The 21,126-nt window shown below is 33.1% G+C and overlaps 1 protein-coding gene across 2 annotated transcripts in view; it reads left to right on the top strand.

The window, feature by feature from the left end:
• AFG3L2 (AFG3 like matrix AAA peptidase subunit 2) overlaps window positions 1-21,126 on the top strand; it is a 51,249-nt gene continuing 30,123 nt past the window's right edge. The window contains exons 1-10 of one of the 2 annotated variants that reach the window (XM_031946658.1): window positions 1-63; window positions 159-385; window positions 5,579-5,678; window positions 10,512-10,586; window positions 12,033-12,133; window positions 12,334-12,486; window positions 17,305-17,379; window positions 17,628-17,752; window positions 18,259-18,532; window positions 19,517-19,654. In XM_031946658.1, coding sequence (XP_031802518.1) covers window positions 254-385; window positions 5,579-5,678; window positions 10,512-10,586; window positions 12,033-12,133; window positions 12,334-12,486; window positions 17,305-17,379; window positions 17,628-17,752; window positions 18,259-18,532; window positions 19,517-19,654 — 1,173 coding nt within the window. In that variant the 5' untranslated portion in view covers window positions 1-63; window positions 159-253. The other variant, XM_031946657.1, reaches the window with a different exon arrangement.

Here is a 21,126-nt window from a genome sequence, read left to right as displayed (position 1 = left end):
CGGGGTCGGTCGTGCTTTGCGTGATGACGTAAACGCACCGGGGGCGGAGTTGAGCAAAGGAAGGTAGGTGTGATTCGAGAATAGTGAAACTACCTTATCTGCGCGCGACAGAGAAGGGAGGACGACGGAGGCCGTAAAGTGTTTGTTTATTCCTCCAGGCTGACTCCGGGAGCGGCTGACCAGCTAACAGGTAGCCGGGCGCGGGGTCCCGGTGACCCAGGGCGCCTGCGTCGGCCTGGCCCCCGCGGCGGTCATGGCGCACCGCTACCTGCTGCTCTCCCGCCGGGGCTGCTGCTGGTCCCGTGGTTTTCCTCTGTTCCCGCGGCAGCCGCCGCCCCCCGTGCTCCTCCTTCCTGGAGGCGGCAAGGGGACCTGCCTCCGGACGGTGAGTCCCGCGGTGTCCTGGTCCCCTCCCGCTGCTGTCGGCTCCCGGCCTCTTCCTCCTCTCTCGGGCCCCGGACCCCGCGCCCTCCGGGGCCCTCGGGCCCTTCCCGAGGACTGAGGCGGCGGCGTCAAGGTCATCCGCAGCTTCCCTCCCGCTCCGAGCCGAGCCTCTCAGCCCCCTCCTGCTCTCCTCCCAAGGCCGTGCGTCCTCTGTCACTGCCTCCATCCTTGCGCCCGGCTTCTGCGTCTGGCCCCTGGCAGGGGCAGCTACCTTAGAGGTGGCGGAGCCCCCCCACCCCCCCACCCCCCCTCCCGCAGAAGCTACGGATGAGGAAACTGAGGCTAAGCAAGGCCCCAGATTTGGCCAGTAGGACAGCCTCGGAGCCTTTAGGGCTGCAGCAATAGCCCAGCATATTTTAGGGCTTCTTTAACTTTATCCACTTTTGCCCGAGCATTTTTTACATGACCCCAGGTATATAGGTATATAAAATAAAGCCAGACATTTACTGATGATCGTCATTTCGCGATCCCTACGTTCAGTTACGAGACCCCAATACGGGGTGGTGAATCACAAGCTAGGATGTGGGTGACTGAGAGGGAAAGAAGCCCTTCCCTTTTTTTTTTTTTTTAATCCTCCTTTGCTATTCAAAGTCCTGGCCCCATTCATTATCTATATGGCAGGAGCCTATCTAATTATGGATCTTCTATCTGTAAATGGAGAGAATGCTGAAGTTGGAGTTACTGGATCTGAATTTAAATCCATGTTCTGCCTCATGCTGTGTGACCGTGAGCAAGTCCTTTAATTTCTGTGGACCTCAGTTTCCTCCTCAGTAAAATGAGGACAGTTGAATTAGTTAAGGTTCCTTTCTGGGTCTAGATCTTTGAGCCTATGAACGAATCTGGCTACTTGATTTCAGTCGGATAAGGTGATGGAAACCCTCTTGTACATACTCCAGGGCCAAAAAATTTCAGTGACTTGTCCAAGATCACGTAGCTATATTCCCATTTAAGAGTTTGAGAGCTGTTGAATGCTTTAGTTGTCCCCTTGTTATCCTTTGAAATGAACGTCATAGTAAAGACCAGGGTCTTCCTATAAAAAGAAATAACTTAGTTTATTTCTCCTAGAAGAGATTTTTCACATAAATGTACTTGAGAAAATGCTTACTGAGGCTAATGTATGTCATTAGATAAGTCAGAAAAGGGTAAGGAAATGCTGTTACTACTTTTCATTTAGTTAACCAAACTTACTACTCTTCACTTAATCATTTATCTAAATTCTACTTATATTCCCCATATTTCAACCCTTTTTTATATTTTTGGCCTCCATCTTATCCTGCTGCAATTATTTGCTATTCTGTTGAATATTGGAAATGGGTCTCATTTAAGAATCTGTAATGTCATTGAAGTCTACTTAGTTTTCACAAAAATTCTCTTCCTTCTTTGGGTCATGAATTTGAACCATGGAAAATTTCTGCAGGATTTTAGCTCCAGAACTTTCTAGTCAAAAACTACCCTTTGTAATGTCAAGATCTTTCCTGTATAAGGGCACATTCTCCATATCTGTACTTTTCTGGTCCTATAAATCTTCATCATAATGTCCAACTCATCATTATTAGCAGGAGTCCTAATTTTTTAGTCTGCTGATACTGAAATCCTTTTATTCTTAACCATTTTGATTCTTATTGAATATAACATCTAGTTTTTTGATTGATTAAAAAGTCACCAGTGAAACAAAATTAACATCAATAAATCACATATTTCTAAGCCAACTGTGCTTTTATGGTATCACCAAAGCTTTATGCAGATCGTTGGGAAATTGGTCTACCTTTCGATAAAACTACAAATGAGTAGTATTTCATTTGATCAGTATGAATGGTCCAGTTTTATTATGACCACAACATATTATAATAGCATGAGCTTACCAAGAACATATTCTATGATGTAGAGCAGTTATTAAAACCTTACAGAAGAGAAAGATGAACTTTAAAGATTCAAAGTCACCCACCTTGTACATTTTGAGCTTGAAATTGAACCCAAGCCTTGATTCCAATTCTAGTGCTCTTTCTGCTGCTTTATGTTAATGTTTGTATTTTACCAATTGAAATATTTTCCTTCCTATTTGAAATTGAAATACTTCCTGTAGAAATCAAATGGAAGGTTGCAGAGACATAAGATTTTTATTTAGTTTATTTTAATTTACATTAAAAAAAATTCTTCATGGTAGTGCTATTAATAACTATGATTGCCTCTTAGAAATTCATAAATATTCATGTATAGAGAATACTTTAATTTTAGAATCTTTGCGAGAGGTATTATCAGGCAGGAAATATTAATCAAAGAGTAGCAGACATTTTAGTCCAGAAAAGATGGAAATTATTGATAATAGGTCACTTTAAACTAAAGTGATTTATATAATAGATTAAAGTCATTTTAATCAATATTTTTTTATATAATTGATCGTGAAATGCTAGGAGATTCTCCAGATTGGAGAAACTATATTCTGATTCACTGTGGAATTGTGACTTTAAAACCATATTTTATTGGACTCAGCCATAAAATTAAGAAGCATAAGAATCAGTTCCAACATGGAAGAATTTTGAGCTTTTTGGAATTAAACTTTGTGTCCAAATATTTGCCTTTTAGATCTTTTTTTAATCTGATGTTAAAGAAGGGATTAAAAATTATTAAGGACACTAATAGAGCTGTAACTTGTAATGGGAGAAATCTAATATAAAAATTCAGATTTATAAAAAAATTTAAATTAAAATAGATTCTTCATTTTACAAAATGATTCACCTTCGGTTTCCTACTGAATTAAGATACTTATTTAACACATTTTTTTGCTATTACTTGCCTATATATTAGTTTTTTTTTTTTTTTTTGCCTATATATTAGTAATCCAATAACATGCATAAAACAGTGAGCTGCCTCTAGTACATTTAAAATAAAATCCAATTTTCCAATTATATGCCACTCAGTAATTTGGATTTTTTTTAAATTACTGGAAGTACAAATAATGAGACATGTTGTAACACTTTTAAAAAATTATCATCATTAATTATTGTCATAGTTACAATATATCTGTAGTAAATGTAGCTAGTATATCATTGTTACTGTTACCAGATCATAACTATCTTGAATCTACCCATGTGTTTGTAGATGGATTTGCTTTTTTGTGAGGTTACTGTCTGCATTTACATTTTAAATCTTGAAAATGAGTCAGCACTTGTTGTCTTAGAATGTGCCTTTTTAAAGCAGTTAATCAGATTGTAGAGAAATTAATGTATTTTGAAAGACAGTTGATATACAATGATAATAGAAAGCTAAATAGTAATAATTATATTTTGTGCGCATTTAAAACTTTTTTCTTATAGAAGATAATTTATATTTATCTTCTAGTCCTATAAAATCTTATATTAGGTTACTGAGAAATAAGCTTAGCTCCTCTCTAAAAACAAAAATAGCATAAGATATGATTAAATTTATAATTTCTGAGAAAACTAAGACTGATGTAGAGTGAAGTGAGCAGAACTAGGACAGTTTATATGATCACAATATTATGAAGGGAAAAAAATTAAGATAAAAGAATTCTATTCAATGCAATAATAAGTGAGTCCAGTAGATTAAAGATGAAATATGATATGCGCTTCTGTCAAAAGGATTTTGATTTTAAATTGCAGAATGAGGTGCACATTTTTGGACACAGTCAATAGAGAATTTTTTTTCTCTATATCATGCATGTTTGTTATGAGGGCTTTTTTTTTTTTCTTTTTAAATTATTCAATTGGGAGGTAAGAGGGAAAGAAAAAATGCTTATAAAATAAACTAATAAAAACAATTTATGCTTATTCATTGCTGGTAGAATTATAAATTTCTAGGATCTTTTTAGAGAACAATTTGACAATATGCAGTAAAAGATATAAGAGTAAGAAATATCCTTTGACAGTATATTGTTACATTAATGTACCACATTTAAAAAATTTAAGTTTATTTCTATTTTTTGCACTTTTTAAAAAAATAAAGACTTTTTAAGAAGTTTATTTTATCTGTTCAAAGATTTTCATATTAGCATTATGTGTAACTGCAAAAAAACCATCACCAAATCCCCCTCCCTACAAATCCAAATTAAGAACAACCAAAATATCTAACAGTAGATAAATATTTAAATTGTATTTAATGAAAGACTGTAATGCAATTAAAATGAATAAATATGAAGAATACAAAGAAATCTAGAAATCTTTATGGTATAAATAAAAATGAAAAAAAGTAGAACCAAAAAAATGGAATACACACTTATGATCTATTAGGGTTCTTAGAAAGTGATAAGATAAGTGATTTAAGAGGAAAAATGAATAAAGCTTTAAAAAGCTTAAAGCTTTTAAAATTTCATTTTAAGAAGTAATTTAAAAGCATTAATAATAATAGCTAACATTTTATATAATTCTTTAGAGTTTGCAAACACATTATTTCATTTGATCCTAATGGCAACCCCGGTAGATACTATTTTCATTACCTATTTTACAGATAAGGAAACTGAGTCTGAAGGAGCCCAGGGTCATAATTAGTTTCTGAGGCAGTATTTCAATCCAGGTCTTACTGATTACAAATCCAAATTATCTATTAGGCTATTTAGCTGCCTCCAATACCACCTCATGTTTGTATAATGTTGTATAATGTTTTGCATGTGCATTATGCTGTTTGACGTTCACAGTTTTACTTTAAGGCTAGATATTATCTCTATTTTATGAATAAAAAAATAGAGTGCCCTAAAGCCCTAGTCCAGTGAGGGCTTCTTTCATTGTAAAACATTATACCTTATCTATTCTGTTAATCATTCTTTTCTAGTCTTTATTCGCTATAAAAAGATCATAGATTTAGAACTGGAAGAGGCCTTAGAGATTATTAAATGCAGGCTCTTCATGTTAGAGAAGAGAATATTGGGGTTCAGAAAGGTTTAAATGTTCCTGATGACTGAGCCAGTGAGCATCTTAGGCCAAGTTGAAACTTGGGTTTTCTTGCCTCTAACTCTTGCATGATAGCCACTCTACCCTATGGCATCTCATTCTATTAACTTGATGATAGAAGATCGGTGTCTTTATTTCTGTTTGTTTTCTCTATCTTGATTGGCAATAATGGATAAAATGTATGTAGTGTTGTCTTTGTGTGTTTATAATTATTATATTTCATATTTCAGCTCTATCGATATGCTGCTACTCAGATGACTCCCAGTAGAAATTCTCTTTTGACAGATGTGATTACTGTTTATCGAAGATTCTGTGCTAGACCTCCAAAAGGTAAATTCTTATGTATCATCATCAAAGTGCCACACTATTGTCCTTAATAACTTCCTTATTTTTTTATAGAGCTTTATTAGTAGGTCTTAATGAGCCCCGCAGAAGGACAAATAATATCATTTTAGGTATTCAGGATATTAATTTCGTAAAATATATGTCTTTTCTGTTTATGTGAATTACTAGCATACTGAAAACTTAACTGGTCCACTTCAGATAACTTATAAGAATAACCTTACCTCAAATTTACATAGCACCTTAAAATTTAAAAACTTTTTTTTATTTTTGAGAAGCAATTGGGGTTAAGTGACTTAGGCAGGGTCACACAACTAATATTAAGTGTTTGAGGTCAAATTTGAATTCAGGTCCTCCTGACTCAAGGGCCACTACTCTAACTACTGCACCATCTAGCTGCCTCAGTTTACAAACTCTTGAGGTGGATGATGTAATTATTATTATCATTACTCTTTTACATATGAAGAAATGTAGAGAGACCACAGACAAACCAGTACCTGAACTTGAATGTTCTCAGCCTTGGCTTTATTTCTTATGAAGGGGAATGCTGCCATTTCACGTTGGGATAGCTGTATTTTTAGGAAGTTTTTTTTTCCCTTTTATTAAGTTTAAGTTTGCTTCTTGGCAACTTATACCCATTGAATCTACCTCTACCCTTCAACCAAGCTGAACAAATTTAATTTCTTTCTTTGTTTCTTTCTCTCTTTCTTTCATTTTCTCTTTTTTCTCTCCTCTCTCTTTCCCTCCTTTCTTCCCTCTCTTTTTTCCTCCCTGCTTCCCTTTCTTCTTCCTTCCCTCTCCCTTCCTCCCTTTCTCTCCCTCTCCTCCTCTCTTTCTATCCTTCAAATACTTCAATACCATTATCATGTTTCTCTGAAGTCTGTTCTTCTCTTGGATAAACATTCCCTTTTTCTTCAGTTGAGTTTTATATGAACTCAAGATCCTTTTATCTTCCTCTAGTTTCTCTCTAGCTTGCTAGAATCTAGAATTAAATATATATCAGATGTCCTCCAACTAGGTTATGGTATAACAGAACTATCACTTGGATGCTAAGCTTTTCTCCTTGTAGTTTAAGATCATCACCTTTCTTGACAGCCTAGTGTATTACTGACTCCTATTGTTTGTAATCCACCAATAGTCCCAGATATTTTCTAGAAAAATTGCTTTCTAGTCATACCTTTACTATCCTTTCCTTTATATTTATCCCTTTTAAATTTCATCTTATTAGATTCAACCTAATGTTTTATCTTGTTTTTTTTTTAATTACTGTCATCCATTATATTAATCATCCCTCCTAGCTTTGTATTATTTCATCAACAAATCTGATAAATATATTAAATAATATGGTATCTAATAGATATCCTTAAGGACCTCCATGTGAGTCGACAACATGTCATTAATTATCACTTTATATCTGACTAGTCAACCAATTTTAGAACTATCAATTTGTATTTAAATATAGCCTACATCTTTCCATCTATTACATAAGAATAACTTGATATAATGCTTTGCTAAAATCCAGGTGAACTATATTGAGCATTGCTCAGATCTGCAGGTTTTGTAATATTGTTTAAAAATATTACATTAAAATGTAATATGGTTGTAAAATTAGTTTGGCATGGCCTTTTCTTGATGATGCCATGTTCGTCTTTTTGGGGTCATTGCTTTCTTTTATAGATGATAATTGTTTTCTTATTTAGGTGTTTTCTAGATGTCTTTTATCATTACATTTTATTTTCTTTATCTTATTTTTCCTTATTGATCTGATTTTTCTTATGCAACACGATAATTATATGTATGTATACATATATTGGATTTAACATTTTTTTAAAAACATGTTTAACATTTAACATATATTTGATTACTTGCCATCTAGGGGAGGGGGTAGGGGAAGGGAGGGAAAAATTTGGAACATGAGGCTTTGCAAGAGTCAGTGTTGAAAAATTATCCATGCATATTTTTTGAAAATAAAAACCTTTAATAAAAAAGTTAATTAATTAATAAGGAAAAAACCTACCCCTTAGTGGTCTAATCTTTTAATTATTCTGTATCTCTCCTGCTTTTCATGGCTAAGCTTCTTGAGAAAATTCTCTATAGTTGGTGTTATCACTTCCTCTCCTCTCAGTCTTTTAAATTCTCTTTAGTCCAGCTGCCAACCTTATCATTTAATGGAAACTGTTCTCTCCAAAGTTGTCACAGATCATTCATTGTCATACCTATAAGTCTTTTTTCATTTTGAATTTTTTAAACCACACTTTTCTGAATATTGTTCTGTAGAGTTTTTATAACTGTTCTCTTCTGGTTCTCATTCATTCTTTCTGATGACTCCTTATTTTCTTTTATTGGATCTTATTAAAAATTGTGCCCACTTACTGTGCATGTCCTTCCAAGTCTCTGTCTTGGGCCATGTTTTTCCATTCCATGCTGTTTTTTTACTTAATGATCTCATTTGAACTTGAGTTCAATTATTAGCTCTATGTATCTTGTTCTCAGATGTTTATCTAATCCTAATTGTACTCCCCATCTTCAGTCATACATTATTCATTGTCTTTTGGACGTATTAAATGGATGACCCATAGAATCTCAGCTTCAACATGTACAAAATTTGTTGCACCCCACTTCCCCAAAATTTACATCTTTTCTAAATTTCTCAGTTATTGTTGAGGGTACTTCCAATTCTTTCCCCACTCCTGGCCATCCTTCACAAAGTTACCAAAATGAATTTTCTAAAGCTCAGATCTAATGGTATTATTTTGCTGATTAGTAAAGTCCAGTGGCTCTTTTTTTACCTCCATAATCAAATGTAAAATCCTCAGTTTGGCCTCTAAAAACCCTTTTATATACTTAGTTTTTAAGGTGATTATTGTTTTTTTTTTTTTCTTTTTTGAGACCGTCTTTCAGTGATCACTAAAGTGGCTTATTAGTCACATTTGCCAGGTTTTTTTTTTTTTTTTTTTTTTTTTTTTTTTTTTTTTTTTAAGGTATGTAGTTTTTCTGAGCTAAGTAATTTGAATTCACCAAAGGGAGACATTTTTGTTGTATTATTTTCAGTCCGAAACTCATTCTTCTTGACAAATATGGGAATTGGCATTTCTGCTTTGTGTCTGTATTTCCTTCTTGTTTCTATATTCCTGATTTGAACATATTCTTCCTCTTATTTTAAACAGATGTTTTTAATAACTTTTGTTTTCATATCATTTACATTTCCAACTATATCTCTATCCCATTGGGCCCCTCTTTATAATAAAGAAAAAGAGGAAGGGAAAATTTAGCAAAAGTGCCCAAAATTTCAAAAAAATTTGATATATGCACCATACCATACCCATTGTTCTTCATCTCTGCAAAGAAACAGGGAGAGGTGACAGGCAGTCTGTTAACCAGCACTTATTAAGCACTTGCTGTGTTTCAGACACTGCTGTGCACTGGGAATACAAAAAAAGATAGGAACAATCTCTGTCTTTAAGGAGTTTACATTCTAATGGAGAAGACAGCATGGGAATAACTAAAGTGTTCAAGATGTATACAGAGTAGAGAAGGAATTTGAGAAGAGAAGGCATTAGCAGCTGAGAGGTCTACCCTCTTATAAAAGGTAAGATTTGATCTGAATGCTAGAGCAAGGCACACACTGAAAGATGGAAGTGAAAGGGTAGAGCCTTCTAGGCTTAGAAAATAACCAGTACAAAATCAAAGAAGTGGGAAGTGGAGGGTTCTGCTTGAAAACTTTAAGTAGGCCTGCATTGGTAGATTAGAAGGGAATATAAGAAGCCTGTAAGGATTGGAAGTGACCAGCTTATGAAGAACTTTAAATGTGAAAAGAAGCATTTATATTTGATTAAAAAAAATCCATAAGGAATGATTAGAACTCTTAGAGCAGCAGGTAAGTCATTCAATCAGATCTTATTAGAAAAATCAATGGAAACTGAGGGATAGTTGGATTTGAGGCAGTGATAAATTTAAACCACAATTCTTCTTTGGGATTGTGGTTAGTTATAATTTCGTAGCATTAAGGTTTAATTGATTCATTGTTGTTCATTCTATTTTCACTATTGTAATCACTATGGGACTTAATATATAATGATTTTTTCCTCTCATCCCCCTTTCATCATATTTCTTTTGGATATCTATCCTTCCAGAATTATATTCCCATTTTCAATCTTATCTTACCAAGTTTCAGTGATAGTTCTAAGATAAAATTTGCCTCTTTGCATGATTACCTGTATTTTTTTCTTATTGTTAGTCATATGTTATGTATTTGTATTGATTCATCTTAGATCTTAGAAACCATTTTATCAGCTTCTTTAGTGCACTTTTTCTATGAATTTCTATCTTGTCTGGTTTTTTTTTTTTTGTTTAAATTCATCCAACATTGTAGTTACTTTCTTGCCCATACATACAGTGGTCTTATCCTCTTTTTGAATTTATGTTTTTGCCAATATTGATAATATGAAACTTTTGAAAATTATTTTAAGCTTTTTTCACAAACTTCAGTTTATCATATCTTTAGCTCAGATTTTCTTCAGACATTCATTAGCTGTGGAACTGGCCATGCTAATTGATCTCTTTTGTCTCACTTTTCTCATTTTAGAAATAGGTTTTAGTAATAGTACCTTCCTCTTAAAGTTCTTATGAGGATTTAGTAAAATTATATATGTAAAGTTCTTGGCAAATTTTAAAGCACAATGTAAATGCTAGCTATTTTTATTAAAAATTTGACATATTTTTATAGGTTGAAGGAAGGACTGCTTGTATCTTACTCTGAGTAAATTTCATGATAGTAGATTTTTTTAAATTCAGCTTGAGTTTTCCTTATTTTTATAACAGGATTTGAAAAATACTTTCCTAATGCAAAGAACAAAAAGAAAGCTGAATCTAAAGAGCCTGCGCAAGAAACAAAAGGTAACTTTTTAATGATTAATATTAAAATATTTACCTAATTTACTAAAGATTTGGAGACTATAGCAAACTTGGGAGGACACAAACCACATGGCATCAGATTGGCAGGTATGGGGATGAGAGGAGTGTTGCATCATTGCAAAAAACTTCTGAATTGATGAGAATAAAGATCCATTTGAAAATTTAATAATTGTAAAGTCCCTCTCCAGTAAAGGACTGTTGTCCTTAAGGCAGGCTTTGGCAGGTCCTGTCAACTTTAACAGGCCCATCAGTGGAGTTTGTCTGTTGTTCAAAGACTAGCCTTGGTAAATTTGGAAAGGCTCATTAATTTTGCTTGGCTGATTGGTGATTAATTTTTCAGTCCCAAAGGCCATCTATCTGGTTATAGATATGTTTATAGCTCAGTTGCTGGAAGGAGTATCCATGCTCATTATGTTCTTAAAATAGTTAAATTATTTTACTATGGCCCATGAGTTTAATTTCTTTGTTTCATAGATCATAAAAATTATTGTCACTTTTTAAGTTGTAGGTTAAAATAATACAGGGTAAAACTGAAAGCTACTATGTTACTTCTGAATAATTGGTTCTAGTACTAAATACTAATGACCAATTTCTTTAAAAAGATGACCAATTTTAATACTTGCATGTGAGGTATTTGACTAATTTTGTGAAAAGAAAGGAGTATTTTGTCTAATTAGATCTGGAAACTAAAGCAAGTTTTAAAATTTTGTTTTATTTTTGCATCTTTGTACTTTTATAGATCAGTTTTGGACATATCTGCCAAATTAAAAATGACTTGCCCATGTTACTTCTCTTTGTGTTGCGTTTGGAAGTAGAGTTATTGATAACAAATAATAACTGACTTAAATCTATTAGTCTATTGAAATCCTACAAATTTTTACTGGATTTAACATGAGGGGCATGGTCCTCTTATTGTGTATCTGAGCATTTATTAGAGAGCATGTTATTTCACTTTATTGTGTGAAAAAGTGGATGAAAAATAATAGAGAAAAAAATTAATAAAAGATAGAAAACTCATTGGGAAGAAAAGGAGTTCCTTGAGTATTTTGAAGGAGTAGGAATGATATAAAATACTCACATCCAATTTTTTATCCTGAGAACTAATTTTAAAACTTCTTTGACCATTTGACAAAATAATTTTTCCTTAGGATATTCATTCATTCATTCATTTATTTTGCTGAGGCATTTGGGGTCAAGTGACTTGCTCAGGGTCACACAGCCAGGAAGTATTAAGTGTCTGAGGACAGATTTGAACTTAGGTTCTCCTGACTTCAGAGCTGGTGCTCTATCCATTGTGCCACCTAGCTGCCCTCTCCTCAAGATATTTAATAGTCACTTTTGAGAGCTATCATAAAGTATTTTACAAATTAAATATAGCATTATTAAAAATATATTATAGATTCTAACATGCCTTTTTTTCCCTAACAGAAGCAAAGCCATCTAGTACACAGCGTCCCTCTGGAGGAGGAGGAGGTGGAAAACGAGGTGGCAAGAGAGATGACTCTCATTGGTTGTCCAGGTTTCAGAAGGTTTGATTTCTTACTTTGTCTTCAATTCTGAGTTCCCTTTTCTTATTATGTTATAAAAGTAGCCACAGAAAATATTTAAAACATTCACAATATTTGGAGGAAATTGTTCGTAGCATATTTTGCTTTACCTTATGTTCATTGTTCCATAGGAAGTTTGGTTTTGGGGAGTTTCATTTTTCCCTTTTTTGTATGTGTTTCAGGGAGACATTCCATGGGATGACAAGGAGTTCAGAATGTACTTTGTTTGGAGTTTTCTTTCTTGGGCAGTTATCATGTTTTACTTTTTCTTCAAGAATTCTGGGAGAGAAATCACTTGGAAGGACTTTGTTAATAATTATCTTTCCAAAGGAGTGGTAAGTAAGATCTAGTATAAGAATGAATAAGGTGATAAAACTGTGTGATAAGAAGATAAAGTAGACTGATTTAATTAACAAAAATGATGACTAATACAACAATCAGTAAGAAAGCTTTTCTAGTGGAAATTAAACTCTGTAATAATTGAATTACTGCTGATAATGCTATGGTTGAGTTTTGGATGCCTGAGTTTTAGAAAAACTGAGGTGTGATAATTCAGAAATAGAATACAGTTATTTGTTCTACCTAAAACATAAATGTACTTATATTATTTCTTTAATTCATAAGTATCTTTAATTCATTTTAAAATGATTCAGCTTAGAAAATTTCAGTTTAAGCATAGTTTTCCAGAAACATAAGGATTTTACAAAAATTGAAAAATCTTGCAGAAGAGGACATAAGATCATTAGTCAAAAGAAGTTGCAGAAACATTGCTGGTTAAGCTGAGTTAGATTAGCTAGCCATTTGATTTCTTTCCAACCTTGCATTTCTGTAAATCAAATGGCTTGGAGATGAACGTGCAACCATCTTCACAGAAGTTGAGAGGAAGAAGTGACTGAAATTGAGAAGGTTGAGGAATTAAAAGAGATCAAGGTTTTGAAGGATCATCAATGTGAACAATGAAGCCAAAAAGGAAAACAGTAGAATGTGACATACAAAGACAAGCAGTGAGGTATCATATATTAAGTTTTTACATAAACCTGCAGAGATTTTTTTTCTATAGTATTTTTTAGAATCATATCATACTCAGCTCTACTCCATTTATATTTTGTACTATTTCTTGGTTTCTTATAGCTTTGTTGGTTTTCTCTTACCCAATTTTCAAGGAGTCATTTTTTTTCCTCTTAAAATTCTGGATCTCCTCACAACATAGTATTTTCACCTTTTGTTGTTGTTTTTGTTTGCTTGCTTGTTTTTTTCTTTCTCATTTTTTCCCCATTTGATCTGATTTTTTTTCTTGTGCAGCATGAATATGTTTAGAAGAATTTTACATGTTTGACCTATATTGGATTACTTGCTGTCTAAGGGAGAGGGGGAAAGGGAGAGAGGGAGAAGAATTTGGAATGCAAGGTTTTGCAAAGGTGAAGATTAAAAACTTTGCATTTATTTTGAAAAATAAAAAACTGATGATTTAAAAAAATCTTCTTTTCTATTTGATTAACTTTATATAATGTTGTTTTTCTTGGATTGTTTTTTGTTTTGTTTAGTTTTTCCTCTATTTCTCTCATTTGATTTTTAGTCTTTTTAAAGTTTTTCTATGAATTCTTTTTTGGGCAGGTGACCATTTGATATTACTCTTTGGGGTAAGACCTGCTCCACTACTATGCTTACTGGGCTTATGCTGGTTTCTATGTGGAGTTTTAGCAGCTCAGGTGGGCCTGGCATTCCCTCAATCTTCCAGCACTCAAGAGTCAGGATTCCTTATATTATCTGGGAAGTGAAAATTTCTTTTACTGTGATTAAGGCGACTTCCCAACCCAGCTAGCCCCAAGTCTGGCTGCTTGCTATTTCAATTGAACTAGCCTTGAGGCATTTACACTTTACTGGAGCCAAGCCTTGGTTCTGCTATCTTTCATCAGATCTTCTCTGATTGTCTCTGGAGGACACTCTTCTGCCCCAACTATTATATGTTTTTAACCTGCTTTTAACTCCAGGTGCTATTTTGTCTTGTTTATGGAGGAAGTCTGGAAAGCTTGGAATTTTCTGGCCTACTCTTCCATCTTCCCAGATTCCCCTTTGAAACTACTTTTTCAAAAGTTATCAATGATCTAAGTACCCAGTACATTGACATCTTAAGAGAATTTCAGATCTTAACTTTGACCCTTTTGCAGTTTTTAATACTATTGATTCATTATATATACTTTCTCTCTCTTGACTTTAGAGCTGTCCCACTTATCTCTTTCTCCTATCTGGACTTCCACATTGGAAGGGGACCTTAGTCCCATCTTAGCTGCCAGGAACATGGGGATAGGCTATGATTTAAATTTCAGACCTCTGGTAAAGATCTTGACCAAAGAGAGCTCTGTTTTTTGTCTCTAGTTGAATGGAGTCAGTAGGATATAGCTGGGCAGTGAAAAAAAAAGAGTTCTGCCACTTGGAGAAGGGCTTGCCCCCTTGCTCTGCTAAGCCTTGTTTGTTTTGAGATGAAAGGAAGGAAGTGCCTGGGACCTCAGTGGTACTCTCATATAATAATTATTGAAGGATCTTGGAACTGTTGCAAGTAGGGGGACCAAGGGGGACTTTGGAAAGGTTAGAAACTGGATTGTGAAGTTAGACTTCCCAGGCTCTCTCTGGGTCCGTCTAGAAGATCTGTGATGTTTCTGGTCCTGTTGAGCTCCAGCAAGTTTAGGGTGATATAGAGGCTGGAGGGGGCAGTGTATAAAGTCTGCCTCTAAACTGAAACTCTAGAGCTGCTGGAACCCTAAAAATAATAACTTTTTAATAGTCTTTCATTTAAATGTCTCTTGATGGTTCTTTTTACTTAACCTGTTTGTATATTTCTTGCTTCCCTTATTATTCAAGGATGGTTTTGTTTGTCATTTCATGATAACTGATAAGATTTCTTTACTCATTTACTGCTTATTCAATAGATGAGATTTATTATAGAGTCCTGAACAAGGGTGACGGCTTTGTGAGTGGGGAAGGAATAACATGTCAAAGATATTGTGGACAAAATAAAGAAAAGATTTGGCAATTGTTTTTGTGGGATAAATGAATAAAGAGCCAAGAATCATTTTGAGGTTGTAAACTAAAAAGATTTTGGTGCTTTTGGCAGAAATAGAAAAAGTTTAGAAAATGAGTGCGTTTGTTGTGAAAAGATAACGAATTCTGTTTTGAACAGATTGAGTTTGAGATACATGTGAAGGCACGAAGATTAAGATGGTCTAGTAGGCAATTGATGATGCCAACAATTGGTGAATATGTTTTGTACCTAATAAAGTATAATCTCCACAAAAACAAAGGGATTGTGCCTTATTTAAACATTGTATTTTCCCCACTGACTGGCACTGTTTAATGAGTATTTGTTGAATTTACTGTTTAATAAGTGTGTCATAAGCTAGACTAACTTTTAGAAACAGAGTAGATCTGAGTGGTCTTAAGAATGTCTTAACAAACCTTTTGTTATCTGGAATTGTACCATTAGAATCTCATTGTTTTGGGTTAGGCATTTGCTATTTCTTGTTAAAATACAGATATTCTAAGGAAAGTACAGTAAGTTATGTCAGTCAATGACACCTTAATGAGAATTGATTTGTCAGATATGTTGTAAAATTACTATGATCTATAATTTTGTAGAAATGTTTGTTCTTGCTACACTCTTCTAACAAGCTTTTTCACTCTGTGTGATTCTTGTCCTTGTCTTCCTCTAGATCTTCATAGAGAAGCCACCCGAGGCCTTGGAAGTGTTTTCCTCTGTATTTTATGTTATTTAGGGTTACCAGTGCAATTCATTTTATTATCCGTCATTCTCACTATATGACTGGCCTGCTTTTTGCTGTCATGTGTTCTTTTACACCCTTAATGTTATTGTATAAGCTTAGGAAGTGACTTAAATATTTTATGTAGATCTTTTTTAAATTGATAAGTTGGATATAATTTTGTATATATATTGTCACAGAATGGCATTATAAAGAATAAGTTGTTTTTGAAGCACAACAAACAAGTTTAAGAAGTAGAAATGGTTTCCTATTTGGATGACTAAAGCAGAAATATATCTTGCTGAAGAAAATGTGATTATGTACTCCTGATGACCGAATTCCCTTTTTTTCCTTTGGAGTAGCCTCAAGAGGTATTAAAGCTCATCCTTAACATATAGTTACTTTTGCCTGTTAGGCTATGATGATAGATTCTTCCAAAATATTCTGTCATGGTTCCCTTCATTTGTTTGGAGTCTGTTCATTACTACTAAAATCTTGTAGGGGATGCCAACAGCAATTCCTTTTATTAAATAGACTATCCTAGTGAACCCTTAGTGGATCTTGTTGAAGGCAATTAGGTAGCACAATGGGCCTAGAGTTAGAAAGACTTGAATTCAAATTTAGCCTCAGACACTTAAAAGCTGTATAACCCTAAGAAAGTCATTTTTCCTCTGTCTGCCTCAGTTTACTCAGCTGTGCAGTGGGGATAAAAATAATACCTCTTAAGAGTTGTGAATATCAAATAAGATAATATTATAAAGCACTTAACAAAGTACCTGGCGCATGGTGGGTGCTTAATAATTAATAAATGCTTGTTCCCTTCTTTCTCCTCTTCTACCCCTCATCATAAATAGGATACCTGGCATTTATAGAATAATTAAAATTTACCTTAAAAAGGTGTTTTAGAAACATCTGTTTGAGTCTCTCAAAGGCCATTTAAGGTACAGGTAGTTTCTGTACAACTTACTCCCATTTTACAAATGGAATAACTGAATATAATAGAAGACTACTTTACTTATTTGTGGTCACATAGCTGGTGTCAAAATTGGGATTTAAACCCAGGTATTCCTTATTAAAAGTTCAATATCCTATCTACCCCATTTCTTTTAAGGAAGTTACATGTATTTCTAAAGATGTTTTGTGGGGTTCTATTCTTGCTATAGCCCTGCTTTTTAAAGATCTAGACTCATTGACATTAATGATGATTGTTGCTGTGGAAATAAAATCATCCCAAGATATGCTCTTGATTCACTTATTATTGCCAAGATAATTGTTGATGTTAAAAGCAAAGGTAGAAGTTTGGAATACATTCTAACTTAAAATGAATTTAAAATAATACTTAGACTTTTTAAATTAATATTTAAATGTATAACATTCTCATTTTGTTTTTTAATATAGGTGGACAGGCTAGAAGTAGTGAACAAGCGTTTTGTTCGAGTGACTTTTACACCAGGAAAAACTCCTGTTGATGGGGTAAATTAGTTTTTTAATTGATATAGTGAATTAACCAAATTGTAATAGTTTTTACTTTAATAACTAAAGAAGCTCTCATTTTGTTTTGCTGATGTTATTTCTCCTCACTTGATTTGAAAATTTCTTATATTTATATACTCATGAATTATTAATGAACTACTTTACTACCCCTTGTTTTTTATACTTACCTAAACTTTTCTATTTCTTCACCTGACATAGTCATGATCTTTTGTTTTCCTTTTCTATAGCAATATGTCTGGTTTAATATTGGTAGTGTGGACACCTTCGAGCGGAATCTGGAAACTTTACAACAAGAATTAGGCATAGAAGGGGAGAATCGGTTACCTGTAGTTTACATAACCGAAAGTGATGGGTAAGAATCATTAATGGAACTTTAAACTGTTAATATTTCTTATTTCAGTAGATGGCAGTATTGATAAAATAAATTCTCAAAAATATTCTAATGTTTGCTTGCTGGTATATTAAACATTTACTTAATTTTCCCCATCTCTTAGTATTTATTAATTAGCTATTTAATCTTTTTTTTTTTTTTTGGTTATTAATTTTTGATTTCCTGTTCTTAAGGAAATCTTAAAAATACAAATTACCATTGATTTCAATGCTTTTTTCCCCCTTCATGATCTCATTTTTTTTTCATTTTGCTGCTTAAAAGCTGTTTTTTAAATTTGTGATAAGAGTACATGATTTCAGTTAGAAATAGAAATTCCTTTTTTGCCCTCAAATACTAGCATTCTTCATTTCCCATGTTAAATATGTACAGTTGAATTCGAACTAGAAATACATAAATTAAAGAAAACCTTATCAAGCACTAAAAAAATTGATCATAAAAGAAACTAATGTTGTTTTGTTTTCCTTTAGCTCATTTCTGCTAAGCATGTTCCCAACAGTCCTCATAATTGGATTTTTACTATATACTCTAAGAAGAGGGCCTGCTGGTATGGGTCGGACAGGCCGGGGTATGGGAGGTCTCTTCAGTGTAGGAGAAACCACTGCCAAGGTCTTAAAGGATGAAATGGATGTAAAATTCAAAGATGTGGCTGGCTGTGAGGAGGCCAAATTAGAGATAATGGAATTTGTGAATTTCTTGAAAAATCCAAAGCAGTATCAAGACCTAGGAGCAAAAATTCCAAAGGTAAAGTTAGCTTAGAAAAATTGATTTCTGACGCGATCACATTTGAGTTACTGTGAATATTAGTTTTCAGTATATGAATATATTAGTTGCATAGATTATATAATTGTGGTTAAAGGATATACTCCTAAAATAGTTGTAGCTGTTTTTCTGTTCTTTCCATAAAAATGTATTGCTGAATACCTAACAAAATCTCTTTTAAAGCATTATTAGTCATATTTTTAATACACATACAATCACATTTTGTTTGGTACATATATTCCTGAAAAAAATTGTATAAAACCAGTTATTTAATGCATTGTTGCCAACTAGATATAAAGACAGTGATAAAATTTCCTTAAGTCTCAAGTAACTTATAGTCTATTGGGGAAAAATATGTAAAGATAAGAAAATTCAAAGATATGCAAAGTAATTTGGAGGTGAAGTGGGGAAAATACAATTGAGAGAATAAGGAAATGTCATGAAAAAGGAATGGAGGATTTAGGTAAGTTATCCTTTTGAGCCAGAATCCGTTACCTCAAATATCTAGGCAGTTTTTATTTTTTATTGCCTAAGTTTAACTTTATTAGATTGTAAACTTCTTGAGAGCAAGACCTGTCTTATTTATCCTTGTATTCTTGGACTTTTACTGAACTTTATGCAATTCTTTTTGAATCACATTGAATATTTGTAGACTTAGACTTAGTTGTATTTTAAATAATTGGTAATCCAAAGGCATAGCAAGAAACTTATCTTTGAAACGAAATTCTCATGCTGTCACTTAAATTCACATGTTTTAAAGTCATTTAATCTGAAAACTCCTCGGTTGTTTTTTTTTTTTTTTTTACTTTGCTAGTAATTGCATTTTGATTTTATAACTAATTCAAATGTTTGAGAAAATAGAGTATGTATAATTTGTTTTAAATACATAAATTATATATTGTAATTATTTCATGAAAATCAAATTTAATTGTGTGTGGTTTTTTCCCCCCATTTTTGTTTTTGAAGGGTGCCATTCTAACTGGTCCTCCAGGTACTGGAAAAACACTTCTAGCCAAAGCAACAGCCGGAGAAGCCAATGTCCCTTTCATTACAGTAAATGGCTCTGAGTTTTTGGAGATGTTTGTTGGTGTGGGTCCAGCTAGAGTAAGTTTTTGTTCTAATTGAAAATTTATGAAAATAGTCATATGTAACTTATTCCTTATTACATGAATCTATCTCTTATTACTAGATTTGAGGATTTCTTTTATTGCATGGGCTCAGAGTGACCCATATTATAACAAGCCTGTATCTTGTTTTTTCTTCCTCAGAAATACAGTTTTATGTAACCATTATAACATTTAGCTATCTCTTTTAAGAAGTAATTTTTATTAATTAGTTGAACATAACATGAATATGCCTCTCTGGTCAAATTTTTATTCTTATATAATTAGTGCTTAAAATCTTTTGACTTAAAAACTCTCAAAAAAACTTTAAAAATGAAAACTTTTAAAAAAAACTTTAAAAAATAAAAAAAAAATTTAAAAAGACTTTTAAAAATGTAACCTTTGCTGAGAATATTTGTATTTTTATAGTGGAAATGGAAGAAAAAAGTTTCAAGTTAATTAAGTATTTATTAGGGATATTTAAAGCATAAATAAAAAGATGGAGTAACATTTTTTTTTCAGGACAGAACACCTTCCAGGTGCCTTTGAAAATTATGCATATAAATCTCCTGTGCATAAAAATTGGTCCTAATTAGAAATGTCTGAATTTCCTATCCCTCAAATCCTTTTTTCATTTACCAGTTTGGAAGTTTATGAAGAAAATAACTTCAGTACATCAAGAATCCATGGTTTCATGAGTGTATATACATTCTCCATTTAAACAGATTTAAACCCTTATTTGCCTTTGTAGCTGATCTTCATAAGCTCCTGTGGCTAATAAGTATCATTACCATATAGCCAATCCTCTAGTGATCAACCTTTCCTGATGTAGCAATACTGGTCCTTAGATGGCAGGAATACACTCTGTCATCAAGCCTATACTAAAAATCGGCTCAGTCTGGTAGGATTTATTGCACTTTCTGCTGGTATAACTATTGACAAGTAGAATTATTTTCATATTAGGATGTTTATTGAAGTACAACTTTAATGGAAGTTAGAAAAAACCCAAAAAGTTGGAGATTTTTCTTTTTGTTACTATATAATCTGTAAAAATAACATAGCAGAGAAAAGAAGTGTTTAAGATTTCTTAATACTTGATTATAGATTCTGTTAAGTACCAGCAATAATATTAATACTTCTTGACTATTTATTTATGAAATAATTTTTGCAAAGCACATTGTAAATTTTCCCCCCTTAGTTTTTACAATAGTCCTTTCAAGAAGGTCAGTAGTTCACCATTTTTATAGAGAAAAAAAAAAAACCCTGGTACATATTAAATAAAATAATTTGCTGTGCTTAATGTTGTGCAAATAAGTTGAAAGTGAAATTTAGATCATTTTTTTGATTTGTTTACTATTTCAACAATGATATATGATCACTTCAAAATAGTCTGAATTTTTAAAGCTAGTTGTATTCTCTTAAAATTGGAGTTTGATAACATTTCATCTTTAGTGGGGTAAAGATATAATATTA

Source organism: Sarcophilus harrisii, chromosome 1 (genome assembly GCF_902635505.1).
Source record: "Sarcophilus harrisii chromosome 1, mSarHar1.11, whole genome shotgun sequence".
Lineage (NCBI taxonomy): Eukaryota > Metazoa > Chordata > Mammalia > Dasyuromorphia > Dasyuridae > Sarcophilus > Sarcophilus harrisii.
Note: the sequence above shows the minus strand (reverse complement) of the source record. Positions and strands in the feature narration are given on the sequence as shown.